This window comes from Dermacentor variabilis, chromosome 7, assembly GCF_050947875.1.
Source record: "Dermacentor variabilis isolate Ectoservices chromosome 7, ASM5094787v1, whole genome shotgun sequence".
Lineage (NCBI taxonomy): Eukaryota > Metazoa > Arthropoda > Arachnida > Ixodida > Ixodidae > Dermacentor > Dermacentor variabilis.
Window position 1 is genome coordinate 19170467 of NC_134574.1, and position 27617 is coordinate 19198083.

Here is a 27617-nt window from a genome sequence, read left to right on the forward strand (position 1 = left end):
AATCCATGCCCAATGATCGGTCCAATTTTGGCCGTCGATCGCGCTCTCCAACTCCTCCACGTCAGTTGGCTTCCTCTACTGGACGTACTTTTGCGGAGCTCCGAGGACGAAGGTCGCCCAGCCCTCGTCGGGGAAACTGAAGCCGGCGACCTCTGGGGGCAAGGTTGCAGGCCCGCCGCAAGACGCTAAAGGGCCCCCAACATTCTCGCTGCAGAACGACGTGAAGCCGATAAACACTGAAGAAATTGTGAGCGCCGACATTGATGTTTTCGTGGATGGGCAACCGGTGACAGCGTTAGTCAACACTGGTGCCGACTTCTCTATAATGCGTCAGGAACTCGTCCTCCACCTGAAGAAAGTAAAGACGCCATGGACGGGACCTCACATAAGGACGGCAGGCAGCCAATTACTGATGCCTACTGGAAGATGTACTGCTAGAGTTAACATCGGGGACTCTTCTTTCATGGCCATTTTCATCGTCCTTCCTGTATGCTGCAAAGATTTGATTATTGGAATGGACTTCCTAAAAGAATATGGCGCCGTAATTAACATCCCGGACCGCATGGTGACATTTTATAAGAGCTCCGGTTTAGTCCATTGCTTATCGCCGCAACACAACTGCTTTTGTCTAACAGAAGATGACGTCGTCATCCCCCCCCTCGATCGTGTGCCCTTGTTTCAATAGCATACGACATACCGTTTCGTTGCGAAGGAGTTGCCGACCAAATAACCTCGTTGTTTACTCACGGTATCTCGGTCGCACGAGGAATCGTGAATGTCACCGACGGGCGCACAAACCTGTTGCTAACAAATTTTAGCACAGAGCGACGGCACCTCCCCAAGGGCACGGCTGTGGCTTATTTTGACAGGGTTGCAGATATTCGTGGCCAATGTTCACTACTCGAAGAAGCGCCTACGCGAGACCCAGCTCCTGTACTTGACATTAGCACTGCTTTGTCGCAGCACAAACGAGAGCGGCTTCTTACGCTATTGGCCAAGTTCAACGACTGTTTTGCGTCGACGTCCAGCGTCGGTCGGACACCTCTGACAAAGCACCGAATAATTACAGAGGATACGGTAAGACCAATTCACCAAAATCCATATCGTGTGGCACCTAGAGAACGTGAAGCCATAGAACAACAAGTGACACAAATGTTTGAAGATGATGTGATCCAAGCATCAACGAGTCCCTGGGCATCTCCTGTAGTTCTAGTCAAGAAAAAAGACTGCAGCTTGCGTTTCTGTGTGGACTACCGAAAGCTAAATAAGGTGACAAAGAAAGACGTATACCCGCTTCCCCGTATAGATGATTCACTCGACAAGCTTCAACAGGCACATTACTTCTCTTCAATGGACTTAAAAAGCAGATATTGGCAAATCGAAGTAGACTCGAGAGACCGTGAAAAACTGCTTTCATGACGCCAGATGGCCTATACGAATTTAAAGTCTTGCCTTTCGGTTTGTGTTCTGCCCCTGCTACGTTCCAATGCCTCATGGATACTGTACTTTCGGGTCTGAAGTGGAAAACCTGCTTAGTGTATCTCGACGACGTCATCGTGTTCTCCGCAACGTTTGAAGAACATCTCGAATGGCTTGAAGCGGTTCTGCAGTCCATACGGTCCGCCGGCCTCACCCTGAAGCCACAGAAGTGCCACTTTGGCTTCGAGGAACTGCAGTTTCTCGGTCACGTCGTCAGCCACGCAGGTGTCCGGCCGGATCCTGAAAAAATTGCAGCCATAGCACAGTTTCCCGTACCATCCGATAAAAAGGCTGTCAGACGCTTCCTCGGCCTCTGTGCCTATTACCGGCGGTTTATTGCAGACTTTGCGCATTGCGTCGCCGTTAACTCGCCTGACGACAGACGACGCTGCTTTTGTATGGGGCGACAAAGAGCAAGGTGCATTCAACGACTTGCAACAACGTCTCCAGACACCTCCAGTGCTTGCTCACTTTGATGAGACCGCTCCTACATTGCTTCACTTTGATGCCAGCAATGTTGGCTTGGGAGCTGTTCTTGTGCAGTGGCAAGAGGACACAGAAAGAGTGCTTGCCTATGCAAGTAGAACACTCTCACGTACAGAGGCTAATTACTCCACAACTGAGAAAGAATGCCTCGACGTGGTATGGGTGGTTATGAAATTTCGCCCATATTTGTATGGCCGCAACTTCACTGTTATCAGCGACCACCATTCACTATGTTGGTTGACAAACCTTAAAGATCCTTCTGGACGACTGGCGCGTTGGAGCCTAAGGCTGCAAGAGTTTGACATGACTGTCACATACAAGTCGGGCAAACGACATACGGATGCTGACTGCTTGTCTCGATCGCCGATAGAGTCACCTACTCTGCCCAAAGAAGAAGACTCAGCATTTCTTTGTGTTATGGATACATCCGCCATCGTGCAACAACAACGGGACGACCCTGAGTTGCTTGAACTAATCAATTACTTGGAGGGAAGAACTGCGAAACCACCTAGAGTTTTCACAAGAGGACTGTTGTCATTTTGTTTACGGGCCAAGGTCCTTTACAAAAAAACTTTTCTTCGACCGGGTCCCCCTATCTGCTTGTCATTCCTGCAGCTCTTCGTACGGAAGTACTTCAAGCTTGCCACAACAAGATGACTTCTGGTCACTTAGGCTACACGCGAACATTGGCCAGAGTGCAGCAAAGGTACTACTGGCCAAGACTTACTACCGCCGTGGCACATCACATTCGCACTTGTCTCGACCGCCAGAGGCGCAAGTCGCCTCCGACGAAACCAGCTGGCCTCCTACAACCCATCCAGGTCCCTCGAAGACCATTCGATGAAATTGGAATGGATATTTTGGGCCCACTTGCTACTTCTACTGCAGGCAATCGCTTTGTTATCATCGCAACCGGCTAGCTCACACGTTACGCTGAAACAAAGGCAATCCAGAGCAGCACAGCAGCTGAGGTAGCGCGCTTTTTCATTGAGCATGTGGTGTTGCGACACGGTGCGCCAACCGTCGTAATAACCGACTGAGGAACCGCATTTACGGCTGCACTTTTAGATCACGTCTTGCTACTAAGTGGAACGGCCCATCGAAAGTCCACCGCCTACCATCCACAAACCAATGGGTTAACAGAGCGCTTAAACAAAACAATTGAAGACATGATCTCCATGTACGTGGATGTTGATCATAAAAATTGGGACGACATCCTACCTTACATTACCTTTGCATATAACACAGCGAAACAAGAGACGACGCGCATGACTCCGTTCACACTAGTTCACGGACGGGATGTAAGAACGATGCTGGTTGCGATGCTCCCACACGACTTTGACGACACTGATACGGAAGCCGATGTATATACGCAACGCGCAGAAGAAGCTCGGCAGCTCGCGCGCTTACAGATCTGCCAGCAGCAAGACTACGACGCAGGCCGCTACGATCTTCACCGTAGAATAGTTACCTATGAAGTCGGCGACAGAGTGTGGGTTTGGACACCGATACGGAAACGAGGCCTCTCCGAGAAACTGTTAAGGTGATACTTCGGACCATATCGGGTACTGCAGTGCCTCAGTGATGTCACCTACGAGGTCGTTCCCGATAATCCCAACTGTACGCGGCGCCGTACACACCGTCCTGAACTTGTGCATGTTGTGCACATGAAGCCGTATGTGAGCGAATGACTATGCTAGCGGCCTTTACATTCCGCAAGTGACATTTCTTGTCTAGCATCGGGACGATGCTCTCGTAGAGAGGGACAAATGACGCGTGTATTGTATGCAGACGACGACGACGATGGGAGCACTAACGGACTCTGCCTAGTGGGTCAGAGTGAGATTGGGTGATGACGAAGAAGACGTGTCTCTGCTCTGTTTGTTGTTGAACAGAGTGTCCTGTTGTTCGTGAAGAACGTCTCCCTGTGTTCTGTCCACATTGTATCGCGACAATATAAAAAAAAAATTACAGCTCTAGCTGTCCTAGATCTTGAGATATTGTTGCCACAAACAAGCAGGGTGAATGAAAAGCTCGTTTTGAGAACACTACAAAAGAGACACACAACTACATTTATTCAGGAATATCATGAAATACCAGCCATAACAGGCTAGTATGCCCCTGGCAGGTAGTCAGCTTGGGAACTTTTCGCTGTGTGGTGCTTTTTCAAGGCTCGATTCATGTTTTCGACAGATCCACGTTTTCGAGCTGAAGCCTTCATTCGCCACTGATCTTTTTCATTCATGCGGTCATTGCTTACTCTGCTGGGGTTGAGGCTCAGCTCTTCGAGTATAGACGCCAACGTTCTGAAGTTGCCTGCATTAAACTTCAGCACTGCCTCTGCCACAGCTGCCTCCACATTGAAGAGAAGGCATGGCGCTCCTTTGGTGCAAAAGACCAGATCACTGAGTGGAAGCTCTCGTTGTTTTGGGTCTTTCCCCGTTGGCACCTTTCAAGCAATTTTTTATCATTCAAGCGCTCGTATATGGGGAGTAAGGCCTGGCAAGCATGAGGAGACAAGTTGCGAGGATGTTTTGGTACAAGCTCGCACCTGACCTGTGCAGCATTTTGACGGCACCAGGAGTTGGGGCCTGTTGGGCAAAGTGTATGGTTTGCAACAGTGTCGTTGGAGGTGACGTGATGGTACGTAGCCCTCACTGCCTTGTGCATGCCATCCACATGTCCTTTGTGCATTTTCAGTGCCTACCCGTAGTACGCGCTCAGCCTTGTGATGAGGTCTGCTGTCAGTCAACCCTTTCCGCCAAGGCTCTGAAAGCCCGGTGCTTTGTACTTCGTTACAAGGTTGCGCAAAGCTGTGCCCATGCGCTTTTGCACATGATTTACGCAATCCTCCTTGTCAATCTCTATGTATCCATACACCTTTTTCTCTTGCAAGGCAAGGTACATGCGATTGTCCCCATCACTGAGCACAGTGGTGTAGCGAAGGTTGCGCCGTTCGAGAGACCTCCTGAAAAGAATAAGAGCGGCCTCCACTTCCATTTCTCTCGACTTCTTGTCAGTGTTCTTCTGGCACTGTGACTGGTGACTGGCCTTCCAATCTTCGAAGGAAGGATTAGCTTCTTTGGGGCCCCGCTCGCATGCAGCGCAGGAATTGCTCAAGACAACACATTCAATAACAAAACCAGTAAACAGTTCAATCACGGTGCCGACGCCGATGTGCGATCCATCGTATGACACCGCGATGTTTCCGGCATTGCTAAGGCACAATTCAGTGTAAAAATCGCGCACCGACTGCGCGCACTTGCTTGTCAGGTTGCGGGCCGCGCGATCGGCTGCAGGTGTCAGCTTTCCCTTGACGTAGCTTTGCCATGTCTTCGTGTGGAGTCCACAACGGCTTATGTTCATTATTGAGAACACATCATTCAGGGCTGTATGGCAATTTCCAGTTGCCTGCATAGCGCGAGCGGCGAGACCGTTCACAGCAAACGGATTCACTTTTAGTGCACCGCGCACACGCGGCGAGCTCCAGTTCGACGACACCACACCGCAGTTCATGCACGTAAGAAGCAACTTGACAGCAAGTCCGTATTCATGCTCCTCTCTGACTATATTTAAGCCCCACTACATATGTTGCAATTGGCCACAGCAAGCATAGTGTTCACTGCATCTAAACTGACAACGGTAAACACAGTCCCGTCAACTGGGCACACCGCGGTATCGGAGCTATCACCTAGTAAATCTTGCTTCCTCTCCATCGCGGGAGTTGATGAGAGGCGCTGCAGTTTTTCTTGCGTTTTCCTTTTGCCCTCTTCTATTTCTGCGGGCTGCAGAAACTTCGTGTCGTGATGCACGCTACCTTCGGTACCTCCGGCAGGCGATGGGGGCGAAGGGCTTGCTAGGCCTAGGCCTACATCGGCGTTATCGGCAATTGGATAGGTGACAGCACCGGCGGGCGCCACAATTTCGACGCTTTGCTGGGTTGCGGAGCGCTTCTTGCAGTTCTCAATCAATGTACGTCGCACCTTTCTTCCACCAAACTTGTTCCTCGTGTGGAATTTTCTTCCCAAACAGGACATCGCGTAGCAGACACTGATGCTAGGACAATATGGCGGATGGCGCACGGCTGACTGAAGCGGGGAGCAGACGATGAGAAAGAAATTACACCAATCGTATGGCGCCCTCAAGTCACGTTAAGAGAGCACGCTGGGACCCTTCTTTGGCGTGGTAACTGAAGGAATCCAATGGCTGCATAGAGCCTGCGTTGGCGGGAAATTGAACAAAAAAGACCGCTCGTTGAAATGAGACCAAGATGTCCACGCTATGATGCGTGGAACAGCAGCTGCGTTTCGTAAAATAAGTGCCGTTTTAGTATTAATTTCGGCTCAAATTTTGCTAGTATCAATGAAATGAAGTAATGCTGCGGCTAAAATACCGATCAAATAGTTTAGAAATTCGGTCTGGTTGTGTAAAAGGGGCTGTAGATTTCAGAAACACCATTTTGAAAAAGTCAGGTTTTATTTTTTCGCTATTTTTTTCGTCCCAAGGACCCGTGTCCCCCCTTAGGGGGGACGCGGCCCTCGAAAACCGAAAAATCGAGAAAAAGTCAATTTTTGAAAAACAGTATTTTTGGGCTGTATGTCTCATAAGCTGCCTGTTCTGTAATTATCAGCACCTAATTCAACCGCAAAGTACAAAAAAATGCTACTTTTGAGGCCACTGCGGCCCACAAAACGCACGCAAATGCCGAAATGAAGCCAAACTTCACGCGCGCTCCATTCCCGGCCCATGCGGCCTGCCCGCACCATCTTGGTGTCGTTTTGGCCATGAATTCTTTGTCTTGTCTTGCCGCCTTGCAAAATGGCATCGTCGGCATGGTTGAGGTGCTATTGGCGTTTTTCTGCGATGCGGAGCACTGATTGGCTGGAGCAGCACGTTCAAATCCTGCGGGCTAAAGCGCGCCTGCCATTGGCCGCTGCGCGGGCGGCGGTGGCAGCAACTGCTCCCTTTGATGTCGTGCCCGCCATGCTCACGTCGTTGTTGCCCCTTGCTCCGCCCGCTTTAACAGACACCTGCTTGCGAGCTGCTCATCGCCTTGCGCTATCTTTTAGATCATTTTCTCAGCTCTTTTTTCTTTTTCGCTAGTTCTTTGCTGCACGCGATGCCGGCAACGAAGCCCAAGACAGTGCAGATGTTCGGCGCGCAGAAGCGCGATATGCGACTTGTACGAGCATTGAACTTCCGATCTTCTGCAGCGAGTGCCGACTACGTAGACGCTTTCAGCAGTGGAACTGTGCTATCGGCTGTCGCCAGTCAGAAATCCGACACATTGAGTGTGTCTGAAGCCCCAAGAGCTAATTAAAAGCACCGCAGAATAAAAAAAAAAATGTGTTCAACTTTAAGGCCTGATTTCTCAGAATGGATTTTTTCGCTAGTAGTTGTGCTGGGGAAGGCGATATCTCAAGAATCGCTTTTCAGATTTGTGTGCCGTTTGTCTTATTCTCTTCCTGAATGACTTTGCCAGGGGGCAACAGGCTTCTTTTTTTGAAAGGTAGTGCAGTTAATTTATAATAAGCAATTAATTCTTGATGAATATGGTCATTACTGGCTACATCAAATTCAAAGTTGTGTTAAAATTTTTCGGAGGGAAAATTAAAGGAAAGGGCTCTGTAGCCCCCTGGGATATCTATCAAAGCATCATCACAGTGAATTTCAGCTTCGTAGAATGTCCTGGCATTTCTTCAGGCTCTTCCTCAGGCATATACATGAACCACAAAGTTAGACCTCAATAACTCTGGAACTAATACACACATCTTCGTGAAACTTTGCAGTTCCTCATAGTTTGGTAGTGTGAATGTACCCTGAAAGTTTCATTAGGATATCTTAAAAAATAAAAGAGTTCAGTCTCCAGAATAGCTTCCCCCCTTAAAGAGTAGTTTCGTTTTAAAAGTAGTAAAGTCAAATCCCCAACTCAGTGGCAATTGAACATAATGCGTTTTTTATCTGCATAAACCGTACCAGTTTATTGAGTACATACCGGTTACCACGTAGTGTCCACTTTTCGTCGCGCAAACACGGCGATGCGTCGTCTGAATCGGGCGGCCCGGCAGAACAACAAGCCTCAGAGATCAGAACGGCCTCCAAGCGCACTGTGCCTTTGCGTGTGAAGCCACATCAACATCATTTCGGCACCACGCCAGAGAACGTTGTGGCGTCGTGCAAGCAAGGACTCGCGTCATGCCAAAGCACAGATAAAAAGACGCCGGGTGCTCAGCGTAGAAGAAAAATTAGACATTGTTCGTGCTATCGAACTTGACACGAAGAAGTCGGCGTTGGCACACGACATGGATGTACTGTTGACTACGGTGTGTGGCAGTTGGAATGCGAAGTTGCTCGACAGTGCTGCTGTGACCGCGAAAAGGTGTCGACTACGAGGTTCGACTTTTCACCATCGTTGCCTCTGTTGTTGCTGAAGTGTCGCCTAGCGACAGTGATACGGATAACACGGAAAGCGACAGCACGGGTGATTCAGGCCCGACAGTGGCAGAAGCTGCGCGTTACGTCAGCTTCATGAATGCAATCGTCGCGATGAGAACAGCACCCCACAATGAAAAGGTGCCCCGCGACTTCTGCAACGCTACCACTCCTGTGCATGAAGAATATGCAACACCAACGAGGAATCTGCCATGCGAGTGTTTGCCGAGAAGAGGGGGCTGGCTTGTAGCTTCAGTAAGTTTGAAGCCGCTGTCACTGCTGCTAGACCGCCACGACATCAAACGAAAATAAAACTTTGTCACGAAGTGAACAAATACTGCATGTTTTTTTCCCTTTCATTGCACTCTCTTTGAGCTCCGTTTTTGACAGGTAAGTGGGCGATCTCCCGCTATTTCGGCTAAACAGTACTACCGTTTAGTAGACGCTTTTTTCCGAGCTCCGGCCAACTACAGTTTAACGAGGTTTCACTGTACCTGCAGTGTTCGATGGCACAGACCGATGCAGAGCTGGACACCAGGGAACAGGGCAGTGGTTATCTGGTTGCCAACCACCAGGTTGGGGATGGACGGCTGTAGCTGGACAGCCTCTCGCGCCAGCTGAGCAAAGAGCTCCCTGCAGAAGAGCACATTCTGCGCAGCCTCCAGACGCTGCTGCCAGTGGGTCTCGGGGCTGGAAAAGGCGTTCTGTGGCAGGTTGATGCTCAGCTGACCACTCGCAATCGTCTCCATGTCTGCACGGGAGGTCACGCACAACCCAGCTCACCACTCGTTCATTTTTTTGCATAGGCATCAGACAACAGGTAAATCTCTTGGTTCGCTTTTTGTCATCAAAGCTCTCTAAACAAAGGGTATGACAAAAATTGGCAATCTTTAAACAGAATCTCGAGGGACCAGGGAAATAAGTTCCATTCACTGCGAGTTCCATTTACTGAGAGCCTGACCTCAAGGGTATGTAAGATGCTCTTTTGAAAGGAGCAGGCACTCAATTGCTGACAGATAACATGGATAGCACATCTGATTACAAAGCTTCTTACACAGTTTCTATCTGCATGCAGCCACTGGCCAGAACTAGCAGGACGTCGTCTCTTTTGCACACACCTAGGCATTTCGCGTGTCGACACCTCGGACCCGCAATATTGTGTGTTCACTCTATTATGATATTGTCACGATAGCTCGTAACAATATCTATCATACACCTCCCTCCCTCCCTCCCTCCCTCCCTCCCTTCATAAAAAGAACCTCATCATGAGCTCTGTTCACTAGGCCCCTTGGGTGGCACAACATCTGGCTGCAGAAGTGATCGAGGCATCATACAGAAAAACAATTCTGGAAAGCACCTAGCAGCTGCATATCTATCACTGGCTCTCTGATCCTAAGTTCCACAGCCATTGTCAGGTGAAGATGACTTGGAAGGCTACTTACACTCAGAGCCTTCATTCAGTAACATGGTCAATTCTACCAAATGAAAAAAAGCCACACAGCCACACATTTAGTATGGCCGTTCTTACAAAACATTGAGCTTCAAAACGGTCCCATTTGTATTGCTGTAGATTCACTTCAGCAAAAGCTACATTTGTTTGAAACTTCAAATGCGCTTATTTCAGTTCGATGTTTTTGCACACCGTACTCAGCCTTACAGGTGTTCTTTTTAGGTTTTTTTTTTTTTGGCAATAAATGACAAGCGTGGTATCATTTATTCGCATTGAAATGATGTGGGGGGTGATGTTATTTTTATTACTCTTGCACCATCATGAAAATTACATTTAGGTATAGTACTAGCTGCTAATTAGAACAAAATTTTCATCATAAATGCAACATTGTTTTCTTGTCCATAAAATGCTTCCAAATGAATAAAGATAGTATCACCTCCTACAGTAGGTCCTTAGCAATGGTGTCATGCATTTAGTTTTTGGTTTAGCAAGACGGAATCGTCAAAAAGCCCCGTAATGAGTTTGAAATTAACTTCACTTCAGACCTCAATATTTTTTGAACTGCTACAGCTATCAAAAATCTAATTACAGATTTGAAATCAGCAATAAAAATTACCCCAGACAGTGGAGTTTACTAATGATTCACCCAAAACTAAGAAAAAAGAATTTTAGGACCCACGTCCCCCCTTAAAAAATAAAGTAGTTATCACAAAAAAAAAATCTTTAATTGGCATTTTAGTGGAGCTGCCACTCTCGAAGTCATCTTGGTCTCCAATGTGAGCTCACTGCACAGGTGTTTCTGTGCCATATCACGTTAAGGGGTGACGTGGCATTCGATAACAACTTTATTTCTTCGTGGATTTTTAAGGAAATTGGCAGACTTATCAGCAACGTTTCTGTGATACTACCGTATAAATTTCATACAGATATATTTAGAACTTCTTTATGTATAATATTTTTCTCCTTCTGGCCTTGTTCCAAGCCAGAATCAATTAAAAAATATGATAGAACACTTGTGCAAAGAACTGCTTGTTGGCCTAGTTGGTGCTTGCTAAAAGACATGTTTTTTGCCGCAATTGAACACTCACAAAAGAAAGACGCATAAAGACAACACAGGCGGCACTTCCAACTGATTTATTTTGGGCTGTGACCCAGGAATATATGTATACATACACGCATGCGCTGGCTGTTCACAAATCTACGCTACCCAGCGGTCAAACAATCTAGTTTCTGATTTATAGAGCACGATAGATGTATCATTAATGCAATTTGTTCCTTTCTTTTTTATATAGTAGGCTTCCATCAGCTCACGTGCGGTTTGAAATCTACTTCTGCCAAGAATCCTAATCTCAGAAAACCGTGGTTTGCACCTGCAGGCCTTGCAGTGCGCAGGCAAATGTGCCACGCCATCTTTCATTAGATTTAGTTCGTGTTCCCTGGCTCGTTCATTTATGCAGCGTCCAGTCTGTCCTATATAGGACTTGCCGCACTCAAGGGGAATTTCGTACACCAGGCCTGTAGCACATCTCCCATAGGACGTGCTATGCTTCTTGCCACAGCCTTGCGAACCGGTCTCGTCGCGTGTGGTTTTCGAACAGAGTCGACCCAGTTTGACGGGGGCAGAAAAGGCAATGGGTGCACCATACCGGCCTGCCACCTTCTTGAGGTTATGGGAAACCTTATGAACGTAAGGAATCACTGCAGGTCTTACGGTTCTGGCTCTTTCTTCCTCCCTTGTGGCGCTGGTACCTTTTAACTTTCCGTAAAAGGCTTTCAGTGACCGAGGTCACCAACGAGTCAGGGAACCGTGCTTCTTTCAGTCGCTTAATCAGATTATTGAACGAGACCTGCATCGTGTGTGTACACGATTTTTCGAGGGCAGACTCTAGGCAGAGCATAGCAATTCCACGCTTCACAATTTTGGAATGGCATGAATTATACGGTAACAACCCTTTCTTGGCACGTGGGGAATATTGCCAACAGGCTTGTCCATCATGAAAGGTTAATCTTAAATCTAAAAATTGCAGGGTGTTACGCTGTGGCACTTCATGCGTAAACGAAAGCCCTTTACCATTGTCCCTAAAAATGTTTAAAATATCATCGCAGCGCTTCAATGAGCCTTGTCAGGGAGAAAACAAGTTGCCGTACACACCATTTCTTCAATTCATTTCTGCCCAAGGCAGCATCCGAATGGAACCACCTTCCCACCTCGGTCGCCAGCAATCCGTTTCATTCATCCTTTGTATAATTCAACAGAACTGCTCGTTGGCCTAGTTGGTGCTTGCTAAAAGACATGTTTTCTGCTGCAATTGAACACTCACAAAAGGAAGACGCATAAAGAAAACACGGGCGGCACTTCCAACTGATTTATTGTGTCCAGATGACACAGTAACCGCCTGTGCAAAATACTACGTTTTGAACTTTGGAGACAAGTACGTTTACTTAATGATTGGCTTCGTGTAGTCCATTTTAACGAAGATACTGCTTGGCTAGCAGAGAGGAAGCTGAAGACGTCTAGACGCGTCATTCATCATATGTCGGAGCCCTAGGACAGCTCCGCAAAGCCTATGGTGGAACGAAGACAACAGTAGCAACAAACAACCTGGTGCTGCTGGGAAATGCCAGCATTCCTGAGGATTCCACTAATCTTCTTACGAAAGGACCTAAGTACAGCATTGAGCCCGGCGTTCCTGTGCGTGAACTTGCAGCGTTTAACAGAAATGTGGCTAAGAAAGCTCCCCAGGACGACAAAAAAAGATGTTTGCTTGATGGTGTGGACAGTCTAGAAAAAAGCGTTTCAAGGTGTAGGTCAAGTCGTGATGCTACTGTTATGCAGAAGACTGTTACGTTTTGCAGAGATCATAGCCTAGTTATTTTGGAAGCAGACAAAGAGGGGTGTTTCGCGGTACTTCCTAGGGGAATGTACAATGAGAAAGCCACAGAGGCTGTAAACAAAAACTTTGTACAGATTTCTTAATCTGAATCAAAAGTAAAGAGCAAAGTTGTCAGGCTGTGTAAGGAGTTCAGCTTGGTCAAGTTGGCCAAGGATATTAACAATCTGAGAGCTACAACACTAAACATATTTTTCAGTGCAAAGACGCACAAGCCCAATGTGCCGTTTAGGAGCATCTTGAGCGAACGTGGAACGTGGCAATTGTTACTTAGTAGGCACATTCTAAAGGTGCTAAAAAACTGTTAAAGTAAATGATCCTTTCTCGACAGGCAATTCACAAGACATAGTGCAGTTTCTAAGAAACAAACAATCCATAGGCAATGCATTTTCTGTGAATATTGAGGATCTGTTTTATTCAATTCCACATCATGCACTTTTTGTTGCCGTAAAGATGTGCATAGAAGAAAGTGGCATCAAAGCTTTTCAAAATGCAGCTGGTGTTACGCTTGAGGACTTTTTAACATTATTGGAAGCCTATCTTAATAGTATGTTTATTTCCTTTGAAAAACAGCTTTTCCTGCAAAAACGCGGCATTTGCATTCGTTCGTGTATTGCGCCGCTGCTGTGCAACATATTCTTATCTAGTGTTGACCGACTGCTCGAAGAGGCTTTTAAACGGGACAGCACTTTAACATTTTAAAAGTTTTTAGATACATGGACGACTTTTTAATCCATTTTAACAGACAAGGCTCACTGAAGCGCTGCGACAATATTTTAAACATTTTTAGGGACAATAGTAAAGGGCTTTTGTTTACGCATGAAGTGCCACAGCGTAACACCCTGCAATTTTTAGATTTAAGATTAACCTTTCATGATGGACAAGCCTGTTGGCAATATTTCCCACGTGCCAAGAAAGGGTTGTTACCGTATAATTCATGCCATTCCAAAATTGTGAAGCGTGGAATTGCTATGCTCTGCCTGGAGCCTGCCCTCGAAAAATCGTGTACACACACGATGCGTAAAGCGACTGAAAGAAGCACGGTTCCCTGACTCGTTGGTGACCTCGGTCACTGAAAGCCTTTTACGGAAAGTTAAAAGGTACCAGCACCACAAGGGAGGAAGAAAGAGCCAGAACCGTAAGACCTGCAGTGATTCCTTACGTTCATAAGGTTTCCCATAACCTCAAGAAGGTGGCAGGCCGGTATGGTGCACCCATTGCCTTTTCTGCCCCCGTCAAACTGGGTCGACTCTGTTCGAAAACCACACGCGACGAGACCGGTTCGCAAGGCTGTGGCAAGAAGCATAGCACGTCCTATGGGAGATGTGCTACAGGCCTGGTGTACGAAATTCCCCTTGAGTGCGGCAAGTCCTATATAGGACAGACTGGACGCTGCATAAATGAACGAGCCAGGGAACACGAACTAAATCTAATGAAAGATGGCGTGGCACATTTGCCTGCGCACTGCAAGGCCTGCAGGTGCAAACCACGGTTTTCTGAGATTAGGATTCTTGGCAGAAGTAGATTTCAAACCGCACGTGAGCTGATGGAAGCCTACTATATAAAAAAGAAAGGAACAAATTGCATTAGTGATGCATCTATCGTGCTCTATAAATCAGAAACTAGATTGTTTGACCGCTGGGTAGCGTAGATCTGTGAACAGCCAGCGCATGCGTGTATGTATACATATATTCCTGGGTCACAGCCCAAAATAAATCAGTTGGAAGTGCCACCTGTGTTGTCTTTATGTGTCTTTCTTTTGTGAGTGTTCAATTGCGGCAAAAAACTTGTGCAAAGCACTGTGCATTCTAAGATGAATGATTGAGGTCGTGACAGTCTTAGATTTTTTTTATTTGCAATGAAATTTTTTTTAGTTCTCATTTTTTAAGAGGTGACTGTACCACAGACGTTTAGGCTGTGAGCAAGTAGCCGAATGAATTGTAGTAAAGTCAAACTGCAAAAGCAAGAGTGTCATGCCATGGACAGTACATTCAGGATTACAGGGAGAAAAACGGAACCAAAATAGACCTTGTGGTCACGAAGAAATCAGCGGTACAAGCAAAGCAGGAAGCAAGAAAAGTTATTTTGAGAAAAAAGCTTTCAAAGTTGTACCTTAGATTTTACATTATCAAAAGGCACCGGGGTTGTAGTCTTTTGTGTCATTTTCAGTGCGCGGCTTCTTGAGTGCCCTGCCTTTGGTCTGATGTGCCTTGCTTGACTTTTTTTTCTGCAAGACATCCTTTTCCGCTGCTCTGCGAAGAGCATGTTGTCCCAGCTGCAGTCCAAGTGTTGCACAATACTCAGCGTACGCACGGCGGGCCCCAGCATTGTGTTTGCAGACTGCCTCATGGACAGCTGTCTCTGTCGCAACCAATGATGCCTTTTTATCTTTCGGCAGCAGCAACCATGACCGAATGAAGGCTTTCGGCAGTGTTCGTTTTTTGTTTTTTGTTTTTACCTAGGCAACGGCTGAGGAGCTGCATGTCAGAAAGGCGCTGGTACACGGGCACCAGTGCATCGGCAACATGCTTTCCAAGCCGGTACTTGTGAGGAGGTGGAGGCTTCTTCTCTGCTTCTGCAGCCTGATGTTGGCACCAACTTTGGGGCCCCTACAGGCAAAGGTCATGATGGAAGTCTTCATCGTCAGATGTTATACGATAATATGTTGCCATCACGGGCTTTTGCATGTCATGAACATTGTCGTTGTCACGCAGAGCCATGCCATAGTAATTTGTCAGATTATTTATTAAATCTTGAGTGAGGCCACCTTTCCCTCCAAGAGGTTGCCCTTTCTTGGCTTTTGTGATCAGAGCACGCAGAGCCGTCCCCATCCTTTTCTTGACATGATTAACGCAGTCCTCCTTTGTAAATGGAATAAATACATAAGTCTTGTCCTGACAGAGTGCTACAAAGGTTCTACTGTCCCCATCATAAACAATGTTTGTATATCGCACACCATGTTTGCTAAGGGACCTCCTGAATAGAGTCAATGCTGCTTCAACCTCTATTTTGCCAGAGTTCACATCTGTGCTTTTTTGGCAGACATGTGATGCTTTCCAATCATCATAGCCTTCATCCCCTTCTTTGGGGCCAAGCGTGCAACCATGGCATCGGTTTCATAGGACCACACAGTCGAGCACCAGCCCTGTGAAAAATTCTATTACAGTGCCGACACCTATATGGGATGCATGGCCACATGTTAACCATGTCCCATCATAAACCACTGTTATGTTGTTATTAAAGGTAGGGTCCATCACCCTGTAAACAATGCGCACTGCCACCACAGCATCAGAAAAAATATTGGCAGCAGCTGTCTCGCTGGTAGGTCTTGAGATGTTTGAGGTCAAAGCTGTTGCCCCTTTGCCAGTACTTTTAACAGCCAATACAGCTATCATAGTCACATCAAAAACTTTGCGACCTTCCTTTCGTGGTGATGACCACCCTTTCACAACAGCACCGCAAAACGCGCATGTCAGCATCATTTGCGCTGCTAATCCATGTCTTGTTTCCAGCTGAACTGAGAGTCCTGGTTGGGAGCACTGCTGGCACTTCGATTTGCCGAGAAACACATTCAGGGCAATCATTTGAACGACGAGAAACTCCTCCGCTTGTTCTGTACCAGCAAGCACCTTGCCTTCACCAGTCAATTTCATTTTCCGCGCGGTCGCAGACAGCGAACTTAGTTTTGCTTGCACTTTCGCGGCGACCTCCCGGGATGCTTCGACCGATACAAAACGCGGCTCCAAGCGCACCTGAATGGTTCCGCCAATACTTGCAGATGACGTAGCAACATCGTGCGAAGTGCCAAGATGATAATCGGACACATCCGAGGCACGATCACTGGATGCATCCGGCGATGTGGAACTCGGCACGACAAGCTCAACGGTGCCGCTGCTGGTTGCACAAGATGTTTCGCCCGCATAAGAAGTGCCAGAGAGCGACTCCTCAACATCGTCGACACAAGTAGGTATTCCGCCTGCGTGTGAAGTGCTCGGTGGCGGCTCTTGAACGGCACCATTGGAACACGTACCCATCCTGCTCCCATGTAGAGTCCTCGGCTGTGCGTATGTGACTTCTGCACTATGCTGCACAGTACTGCCACGCGACCTTGAAGCAGTCACTTTTACCACCGGCGATTTTCACTTACGAGTGCCGTAAGCATGAGCCGCCTTGTACTTCAGCGGTCGCCGACCCATGGTCACCAGTAAACTTCTGAAACTACGCCCCGCAAGAACTGATGAATGCGTCGAGCTGATACGTCCAAAGTAGCGTATCACAACACAAACCAGCTTCCGAAACTATGCTCCCCACCCACTGACAGCGAGCCGATATGAACACAGGCGCATATCACAACACAAGTCAGCTACGTTCCGCAAGTACTGGCGATCCTGGCAAGCCGAGATGAGAGGAGGCGCTCATCACTTGTGGATCCGCTGCCGAAACTACGCTCCGTACATGCTCACAAACAATACGAGGCAACTGTCAGACGCGTGAGTCACGGGTGATATCAGATGTAAGCTTCTGAAACTAACACTGCACATACAGACAAACATTGCGCGCTGACAGGCGCTGCCTGCGCGCGGCGGCGCGGTAGCAAAAGACGTGCACCGCCAACGAGACCAATGGCGAAGCTCCAATTGGCCATGTGACGGGCGTGGCCAATCAGAGGCGTCGGAACGGGCTTTAATCATTTGCTTTTTGTGCGCTTGCTTCTGAATGGAGGAGGTGGCCGGCGCGGCAAATTTAAAGACGGAGAAATGCACTTTCAAACACAGGCAAAATGGCGGCGCTCAGTTGCACCGTTGCAGAGATATCGTGGCTTGAAAAACGCCGTTTTTTTTTTGCGATTTTCATGGAATTTTTTCGTCACGTTGGCTGCTGCAAAAAATTTTTTTGAGCACTTCTACGTGGTTTTCGGCATACATATTTCGGAATCAGATAAAAAAATAGTTATAGAAACTGAATATGTGCTTTTCAGAAGATCTATTTTTTTGTCATTTTTCGTGATATGAAAGCCGCGTCTCCCCTTAAATGCTAAGCAAACTCACAGTTCACCAACATGGCCACCACACAGAAACCACAGCAAGCGATGACCAAGGTAGAGCCACGCCAAGCATGGCACCAACAAAAGCGAGGAAAAGCTGCCTTGAGAACATGGAGAAAAAGAATCGAAAATGGAAGGAAAGGTGCGAACAGTGCTGTATATTGCGATGCTGCTGAGAGCTCAGTTTCATTTTCAGCAATATGTACTCTTTTAGTTCCGTTTACTTAAGAGTTGAAAAAAATTTGGTTCTGTATGGAATTTTTTTCTTTCATTGCCATAAAACCAACTAACTTAACGTTTTAACTATCTCAGAAAATGGCACATCTAGATTCATGTTTAAACCAATAACAAGCCGTTTAGGATTACGGATCACAATAGTGACTGATTTCATAAAGCACCATCAAGGCTCTTGTGTTGTTTACACGGCAATCCTGTTTAAGCAATTTCCATTTGCCAAGATTATACTGTGCAGTCGGTGTCGCCCTCATGTAGAGTGCGGGAACGGTGGCCTCCGGGACGCTCGGGAGCCAGCCAGCAGCGTCTAACGGTAGTTGCTGGGCCCAAACGTGCCCAGCAGCCACCGTCAGGCAGCGGCGGCAGCTAGTGTTGGACGTCGCTGGCTGCCTCCGGAGCGCCCTGGAGGCAGTCGTTCCCGCACTGTGCACGACGGTGACGCCGACTGTACATCAGCATGTTAAAGGGACACTAAAGGTTACTATTAAGTGAACGTGGACTGTTGAAATACCATCCCAGAAACCTCGAAACGCTTGTTTCGTGCCAAGGAGAGACTTATTTTAAGAGAAAATGCGTTCTGAAGCGTCCGCGTACCTCTAGCGCAGTTCAAATCGCCCGCCCTCCCATCGAGGAGTACTGACATCATGGTCTCATAGTGACGTTGCGCCATCGGTGAGTAGAACGGCGTCCACAGACAGCGCTACGGCTTTTCAGTGCAAAACGCAAACGCGCGGCCAGAAACAGAGCCAAGACAGAGCCGACAGCAGAGCGAAAGCGGGAGTATGGTGGCTTGCGGAAGGAGAAACGCGCGACCATAAGCTGGTACTTTATTCTACGACGCGAACTTCGACGCTCGTCGCAATGGACCCTGACAACGACAGATTGGCTCGCGATGCTGGGCTCAACCTCAGCGATTTGAGCACTGACGAGCGCGACGTGCTGCTGGGGGCTCACGCTGCCGGCGTCGTTGCGTACTACGACGGCAGCCTCGACACCGGCTCTCCGGAGCGGGAAAGCAACGAGGGCTTCCCACCACGACATCACAAGGACGTGGCATTCTCACTGCTCGTTCTTCGCAAGCCAGCAGAACCCGCACAGCACGACGCGATAACGAAACTACTGGAACTCCAAAGCGTGCGCGGCGCAGAGTCGAGCGCGCAGAGTCGAACGAAAACGAAACCTTTCGACCACCCATACTACAGAAGGGTAACGTCAAAATGTTATTTTTTCTTAGAATTGAATAGACGTAGACAAGTAGCATTTTCTTCCGTCTTATAATTGAATGAAATGATATTTTCAATACGAGTAGTTGAGTATTAGTAACACAAATTATAAGGAGTGCTTTCGTCATCGGGCTAGTACCGGAATGTCGCTGGGGGGTCTCAAATCGTGTCGTGCATTTACCTCAATTTCTCGGTTACTAAAGCTCTGTTCGCGATTATATTGACACCTTAGACGTTCTAGAACATTGCTCTACCACTTTAACTTGACTTTCTGGTAACCTTTAGTGTCCCTTTAAGGGAGAGCTGCAATTGCATGCAACGCTAGAAAATACCCTTTCCTTTGGATGCTGTTGTCCCTTCGTAATGAAAGAGCCATCCTCTGTGGAACGCACTCTATGGAACAAAGGAAACCACGACCAAGTGTAGTCATAGAAACAAAAAAGGGAATCTATTGCACCTTGTTACAAAGAAATTAAGAAGGCCAGCAGCAAAACACATGAAACGGGGCACACCGAGGAATCAAGAAGGTTCTGCCCATGACGCAAGGACAGCAAGCAAATAATGTGCCGGACAGTGATGCCCAAGTCATTTCGTACAGTGCAGTAGTATCACAAATGGAGGCATGTTCCAGCGATCCTGGAGCTCTGGACAGGCACACCGATGAGTGTGCATTTGGTCTGTGCGCAACGCCATTTGACAGCCAAGAGTTCCTTGTGCGCCATTTTTCGTGTATTGTTAAGAACGGCCAGCTGCAGTGCAAGTTTTGCCAACCAGTTGCGACAGTGGCCGCAACTTTCCTGGAGCGCCGCCGCCAACCTCTAGCCACGGCGTGACTAAGTCGGCTTTGTGTCGGGAACAATACGCGCGTCCTCCACTCTCCATCGGTTCAGCTAGGATGCGTTTGACAAAGCAGGCTTTGTGCTAAAACCGACACTGTTATTCTCTAGCCTCGTCGCCGTTGTGACTGAATGAGTTCGGCGGGCCAACTATTGTTACCGAACCCACCAACGCGGACCTGATCTGCTATGAGTGAGGGAGTTGCCGTGGGAACATCGTCAGAGACCTCGTCCCATGCGCCGACCAAGATGCAAGACAACGGCTACACGGGCGCACTGCGAGGGTCCACTCCGAGTTCTACGAAATTCGTGTGATGTCGGTTTCGGACCGTGAACCTGTGTGTGTGTGTGTGCGTGTGTGTGTGCGCGTGCGTGCGTGCGCGTGTGTGTGTGTGTGTAAACTGTCCCGCGGAGAGGCGGCGTGTTTACGATGACTGGACGAACATTTCCACCACTTGGAATCGGGGGAGGACCGAGTGTTTATAAACGGTTGTTGTACGGATGCTCGATGCACTCTCTCAAGCAGTCGTGTTAGACTGACGTACTTTCTCTCGCAGTCATGCTAGACTGATGAACTGCATGTAGATACTGTAAAGTGAAAGTGAAAGTTTATTTTCTTTTCAACGAAAAGAGGGCGCGAGGACAAAAGGCAAGAGCCTGACAAGGTCCTGGTCACCCGTAAAACAGCTGGCATTGTGCACAAGCACTTCACAACAAATACACAATGAATTTCTCAAGCATTGTAAAAGCATGAAGCACTAAGTTAACATGCACAAAGTTTGTACAAGAAAACAATAGATTGAATACACAACTTATCATATGAGCGGTGTAAAGATACAATATCCTTTTTTTTTACAAACAAAAATATCAGTGCTAAAACACAGAAACAATATCACACAGCTTACAACATGTGCGTTATAGAAAAAACCATTTGAAAGGTAGTAAAATAAATACAAATAAATACAAAGTATGTCGACTAGATAAATGTATCATTCCGTTTGTTCCAATAGATATTTTTTAATTGTAGATTTAAAACGTTCTAGTGGAAGGTAATACTCAGTTTCAAAGGGAAAGTTATTTATTACCGTGGGAATCTGGTAGCTTAGTGTTTGCTTGCCATAATTGGTGCGTGTGATAGGAACAAGCTTACGTTTCGTCCGAAATGCATAACGGCTGCCGGAATTATCTGGACAAGAACAATCTATGATGATGGATGTACTTAAGTAGACAGAAGTTGTATACTTCTTTTACTGTAAGGATGCCATATTTCTGAAATAGCGGTGACGTAGGTAAATCTGAAGGTCTGCCATGAAACCCCTCAATAGCACGCATAGCGCGTTTCTGAATTGAAATTAGTTTGAGGTAATTGCTGGATGTCGTAGTTCCCCATACAAGGATACAGTAAGATAACCTTGAGTACAGAAGTGCATAATACATGGATATCTTTAACCAGGGGGGCAACAAATGAGATATCTTATACAAACAGCCTACTGTTTTACTTAAATCAGACATTAATTTGGTGGTATGGTAATTCCAAGAAAGATTCTCATTGAACCAAACACCAAGAAATTTCTGGTTTGAAACACGCTTTAATTCAGTATGTTCGTAGAAAATTTTCAGAGTGATACTTTCTACTGTATTAATAGGCTGAAAAATTATGTAGTTAGTCTTTGATAAATTGAGGCTTAGCCTATTCGTCAATAACCAGTTATGTAGCTTTCTTAAATATGCATTTGCCGTAGCCTCCATTTGGGACAAGGAGTGGGATGAAAAAAATATGTTCGTATCATCAGCGTACATGACAAGATTAGGCGATTCAGATATGCTAGCGATACCAGTTATGTATACTAAAAACAATAACGGTCCTAATATAGGTCCCTGAGGAACACCATGCTGAATTGCCAATTTCTCTGAGGGTATGCCATTAACTTGAACATACTGTAATCTGTTATTTAAATAGTTCTTTAGCAAGTCAGATGCAATACCACGTATGCCATAACTGTTGAGCTTGCGTAGCAGGGTGTTGTGATGAGCGCAATCGAATGCCTTTCGGAAATCTAAGAAAAGACCAAGAGTGTACTGTTTCATTTCGATATTCTTAATTTTTTTTTTACTGTTAAAAGCGCCTGCTCTGTTGATTTGTTTTTCAGAAATCCATACTGCGAGGAAGTAATAACACTGAACTTATGGAACAAATTCTCGGGACGAGTATTAATGACACCTTCAAAAACTTTTGATAAGAGGGATAGAACAGAAATGGGTCTATATTTCGATATGTCATTCTTTCCCCCACTTTTGTAAACTGGACATACACGTGCTATCTTCAGCTGATCTGGGTACACTCCGCTTTCTAACATACGATTTGCGATGTAACACAAGACGTCACATATTAAAGAAGATACATGCTTCAAAGGTACCGCTAGTATACCATCATGCCCTGGTGAAACATGATTTTTTACCTTATGTATTAATGAAGCTATTTCATGAGTAGTAGGCATAAGCGCAATAGAATTTTGTAAGGGAGTGATTAGATTAGAAAGTGCATCTGGTACTGATGATGTACATACAGAATCTGCTACATTAATGAAAAAATCATTGAAAGTGGTTGCGAGATCAGAGCCTGTAAGTTCACCATTGACTGTCATAATAGTAAGGGGCGGGTCCAGATTACATTTATTAGTTAAAAGGGCAATTTCACGCCAAACTTTTCTACTGTCAGAATGTACTTTGGTAAACCTATCAATATAGTAAGTAAATTTAGCTATCTTAACATCCTGGTTAAGTTTATTTCTGTATTTTTTAAATTCAATGAGGGTATTGGCATCACAGCTCTTGATAAACTTGTGATACAAATGGTTTTTCGTTTTAATTCTTTTGTGTAGTTCCAGAGTCATCCAAGGCTTTTTAAACTTTTTGCAAGTTTTAGTTTCCTTTAGTGGAAAGGCAGTGTCGTAGCACCAAAGAAACTGATTAATACATGCATTATATGCTTTGTTTACGTCAGTTGTATCGTACACATTATCCCAATGTGAAGTTTCGACTAGTGTTTTGAACATACTCATCGTGTTAGCATTAATTACTCTGTATAACCGTGGGACCTTCACATCGGTGTCGTGAATGATAGACAGGAAGCAAAAGATTGGCAAATGATCGCTGATGTAAATAAACCCTTATTCCTCGTTCCCAATGAGAAGCAGTCCTTCCCTTCATCAACGTCCTCGGCGTGGATAAGTTGGACGACCGGCATGGGCCAGCTACCTTCCAATTCATGCCGGACTCCGATCTTGACAACGGGTTACGAATGATGGGATTGAGCCCCCAATCCTGACAGTGTACAATGCGGGGGAAGCTGGAGCCACAGGAGACACAAGCCATGCAAGGACATCAGGGGACATGCGAGAGTCCCCATAATCCTTATAGAAATACATTATTTGTTCACACATTCAAAGTGAACTACAATTACGATGACATCATTTTAAAGCAGATAGCTTCAACATTCTTGGGGCATAAATAGACATTGCTCAGCAGCTCAAAGCAGCTTCATCAAAAAAATATATATAACAGCCTTTCTGGGCAAGCCTGTTTAATTTTGTAAAGGCCTTTATTTATAAGCCCTGCTAGTTATGATGCACGCACAAAAAAAAAAAGAAAGAAAGAACGAAAAAAAAACATTGAGTGATTTTCTGACTATGCTACATGTTTATGCAAGTCTGCAGGTTTCCATAAAGATGTGAGTATGGCCCCTGTGTTCAATTGCAATGCAAGGGTTCATTCACACAGCTTAATATTATAACGGCAAACGCGCCAGGCTGAGAAGTATCAGGTATTTGAATCTGATATACCATGTTGGTCTCCAAATGTCAGGCCTGGCATCATTAATATCATCGTATCACGACAGAACAAAATTTTTTTGATGTGTAGCAATAAGCTAGGTATGAAGACACTGCTCATCAAAGTTGATCAAGAATGCTGCATGCATTTCTTATAAATGCACTTTCAGATGGCAGCTGCAGTGATTCCAGGAACATAAAACAATAAACCTTGACAATAGTGAGAATACGAAAATTGAAAAGAACAAAAGTCCTTGAAAAGACTGTAAGAGTCATCTCTGGAATAATTTTCTTTTTCTCTTCAAAGCGCTATTATTCAGATATTAGAGAGCTTTACAAATAGCATTCCAAGTCGCTTTGTATATGTGAAAACCCAAACTGCTTTGTACGTCTTTACGTCTTAATTTCTTTGGACACCATGGCCTCCTCAAACTTTATATCCCCCACATTTTAAAACCACCATCTTCATGAAAAAAAACTCACGTTTGACAGTTAATTTCACTATGCCCCAGCAGCATAGAGAACACCTTTACAGACTTCCACCGAGCATGTCCATACTCGAAGCCGCCGTGCATTTGCTCGCCGTGTGGCCCGCTGTGTTTCGCGCATTTGTCCCAATGCCACAAAGTGCAACTTTGACTGCACTATGCAGGCCGTTTAGACTGCTCAGTGTTGTCCACCTACGTGTGAGCTTAACCATTTTGTCTAATAGACGCACAGGTGAACTTGGCAGGCACACTTTCTTCAATTCTTGCCCGGCAATGCACATGACATCGGGCCCAATACCCAGTGAGCCACTCGATGAATGGCAAACTTCTCATGACAATTTGCCACCCACCAGGACAGAGGAAAAGGTTCATGAAGGTTGGGACTAAACAGTGCTGCCCTGCGGTGTGTTGCTGATCGAAGTCAACGGTTTGGTGCTCAGTCGACGTATGCTAGTGTGGCCCACCTCATCAACGAAAGCGGGAGTATGGAGGACAACATGAGTGGCTTTCTTCCATGGCCACCACAATTTTTTCAACAAAATGGGTACAGATCCCGTTTGAAAAGTCAAGCGAGACGCTGAACAACGTTAAAAATTTCAGCTGCCTTTGTACATTAGTTTGACAGAGAAGACAGCATTGCCACAGGATTCTTTGAGGAATGGAGAAGTTTCAATAAAGTTGGTCAGCATCTGTAAACAAATTCTTCGTGTTTGGCTTTTCTTAGCCACGAGCCATGCTGCATGCAATTTGCTTACCAAAACAAAGCTGTCCATTTACATGTCTTAAAATTCAGATTCATTTATTTCAAATACAGTCAACTCTTGTTAATTCCACCTTTGAGGGACCACAAGATTTGGTTTATCTGAAAGGTCAAATTAACAAATGACAGCAAAATATACTATAACTGAAATCTGTTTTTTATTGCTTGGTGTATTCTGCAATGTCTTTTTTTTCTTCCTCTTGAAGTGCTTTTCAACCAGCATGCAGCGAAGAGCGCCAACACGAGGCTGCCTCGGTACTGGACTGTGGGGCATTGATGACAGCGTCGGTGGGTGGCCCACAATACTCAACGCTGTCCCTCAATGCTGAGAAAAGGAATTTTTTGTGCTCGTGTAAGGCAACAGCCACATGCACGAGGGTCAGCAAGGGCGGCATAAACTGACGTATCATCTGTAGACAAGATTTCCTTCCACCTGGTTTGTTGCTGGGGCTCTTCAGTGGGTTAAAATTAAAAAGTCAAATTAACCGGGATCGATATAACACGAGTCGACTGTATTTTGAAAATTCCAGGTACAGTGAAACCTCATTACTATCGACACCACACTAACAAACTTTTTATAAATCCCATGTTGAACGCTTATAGATTCAATTTAAAAGTATTTCAGTACTATGAAATTGAGAACACCAAACTTCTAAGAATAACGATCATTATTCAATTTATGTGTCATGTTAAGAACAACCTCAGTGCTACGTAGTGTTCATATTCCAAAATCTGGGTATTCTTAGATTTCAGTGCATGATAACTGGAGCAGTAGACCAGCAGACAGCGCGGTGCAGAAAGCCTTGCAACCTGCTCCTGGCAAGGCACAGCACATAGGCTCCAAAAACCAGAGGTAGTGCAGGACGAGGAAAACGTAGAAGGGAACTTTGTCTATGCTCAGCCCAGAGAGGGACAAAATCGTGTCTCTTCCTTTTTTCTGTGGCCAACATGAGTGTGCCAAAGCGAGAGGGAGAGAGAGAAACTTTGCTCAGAGGTCCCTTTCAGGACAGTGCCGTTCACACATACAGTTCAAGTGTCCACCTCAAGCGAGACAGCTGTGCTTTCCACGGCATGACAAAAAAATAAACAAGGAAACAACTTTGGAAGCGACACAGAACTTTTTCCTCATCAGTGGTTTTGTCGTCGTCTCTTTTGCAACCACGGTTACATTGGTCGATAGTGCACGGCAGTGAAATCTATGGATAATCAACAACAGCAACAGCTCAACCGAGAAGCACCATTGATATTGCATACAATGACAACTGATGGGTTGATGCACAGAACGGTTAATTGTAGGGCTTTCACGCTAGCAGTTCTTCAGAAAAATGAACGATTTGCCACGGTCCTCTGAAGTTAGTTCTATTGAGATTTCACTGTTCTGAAATTTGAACCAAAGCAATTATCAAACAACATAACATTCAATTAAAAATATTTGCACAAGCCTAAAGAACTATCTGGTGGTGTGTGAACAGCCACAGCTGCCAATAAGTGTTCAACAGGCCGCAAAGTGGACCGTACCACTCCCACTCTCGTTCGGAGCCGTGCAAGCTACTCTGCTGTGCAAACAAAACGGCGGCAACTTAGCAGCCTGCCTGGCAAATCGGCACAAAGTTTGTTGCCACAAGTTTGCTGATCTACTTGCACGCTTAAACAGGTCATATGGTTTTTTTTTTTTTTTTTTTTTTTTTTTTTTTACAGCAAAGCTGTATATGACTAGGATCCCGGGATTTCTTCGTCTCAGCACCCAAAAGCTCAACCAATCACAGCGGGAGGCACATGCCATGAGCACTGCTGGGTTCTTTGCAGCACCACAAGATGGCGCTCACCTCCACGCATCCGCAGCAGCGGCAGCAAAAAAAAAATAAAAATAATAAGGAAGCAGGAAGCTCGCCCTCATGCATAGTGTTCACCGCAAGTGTTTCCCAGTAAAGATTACCGTTGTATAAGTTGCAATTTCCGGGAAAGGGCAACTGTACCATACGAAGCAGGGAGTGATGTCACTACACTTTCATATGTAGAAGAAGAACCCGCCTACCAATTGATTTCATTTGTGTTCTGACAGGGCTATGGAAAGGCCACGCATCGCCGCATGCCACTCCAAAAGAGCAGCATGCGGCGATGGGAATGGCAACGTCAATATACACTATGGCGTCATGCTCAGGTTAGGCAGGACACAGCAGCTCGTGCCCAAAGCAAGCCACACACAGTTACTATACCTGAAGAGCAGCACAAATACGATAAGCAACAAAAGGAACAGCAAAGTCAATATGCACAACAGCATCGTGTCCAAGCTCGACAGGGCCCAATTCAAGGCTACGTCACACTGGTCTATCGGATAAGCTGATACCACAGCTACGCTGGCCAACCACCTTCACAGCGTGGATTGGAGCCCTCTTTTTGTTTTTGTTTTTTTTAGGTGTCCACACATAAAGTGCCAAAATGTGTCAGCAATAATTTTTCCTGA

General features: G+C 46.1%; 1 protein-coding gene across 2 annotated transcripts in view; it reads right to left on the minus strand.

The window, feature by feature from the left end:
- Positions 1-27617, minus strand: part of MED17 (mediator complex subunit 17) — a 305063-nt gene that overhangs the window by 176349 nt on the left and 101097 nt on the right. For both annotated transcript variants that reach the window (XM_075698299.1, XM_075698300.1), the window contains exon 9: positions 8892-9148. In XM_075698299.1, the coding sequence (XP_075554414.1) occupies positions 8892-9148 (257 nt within the window). The remainder of the gene's footprint in view (positions 1-8891; positions 9149-27617) is intronic.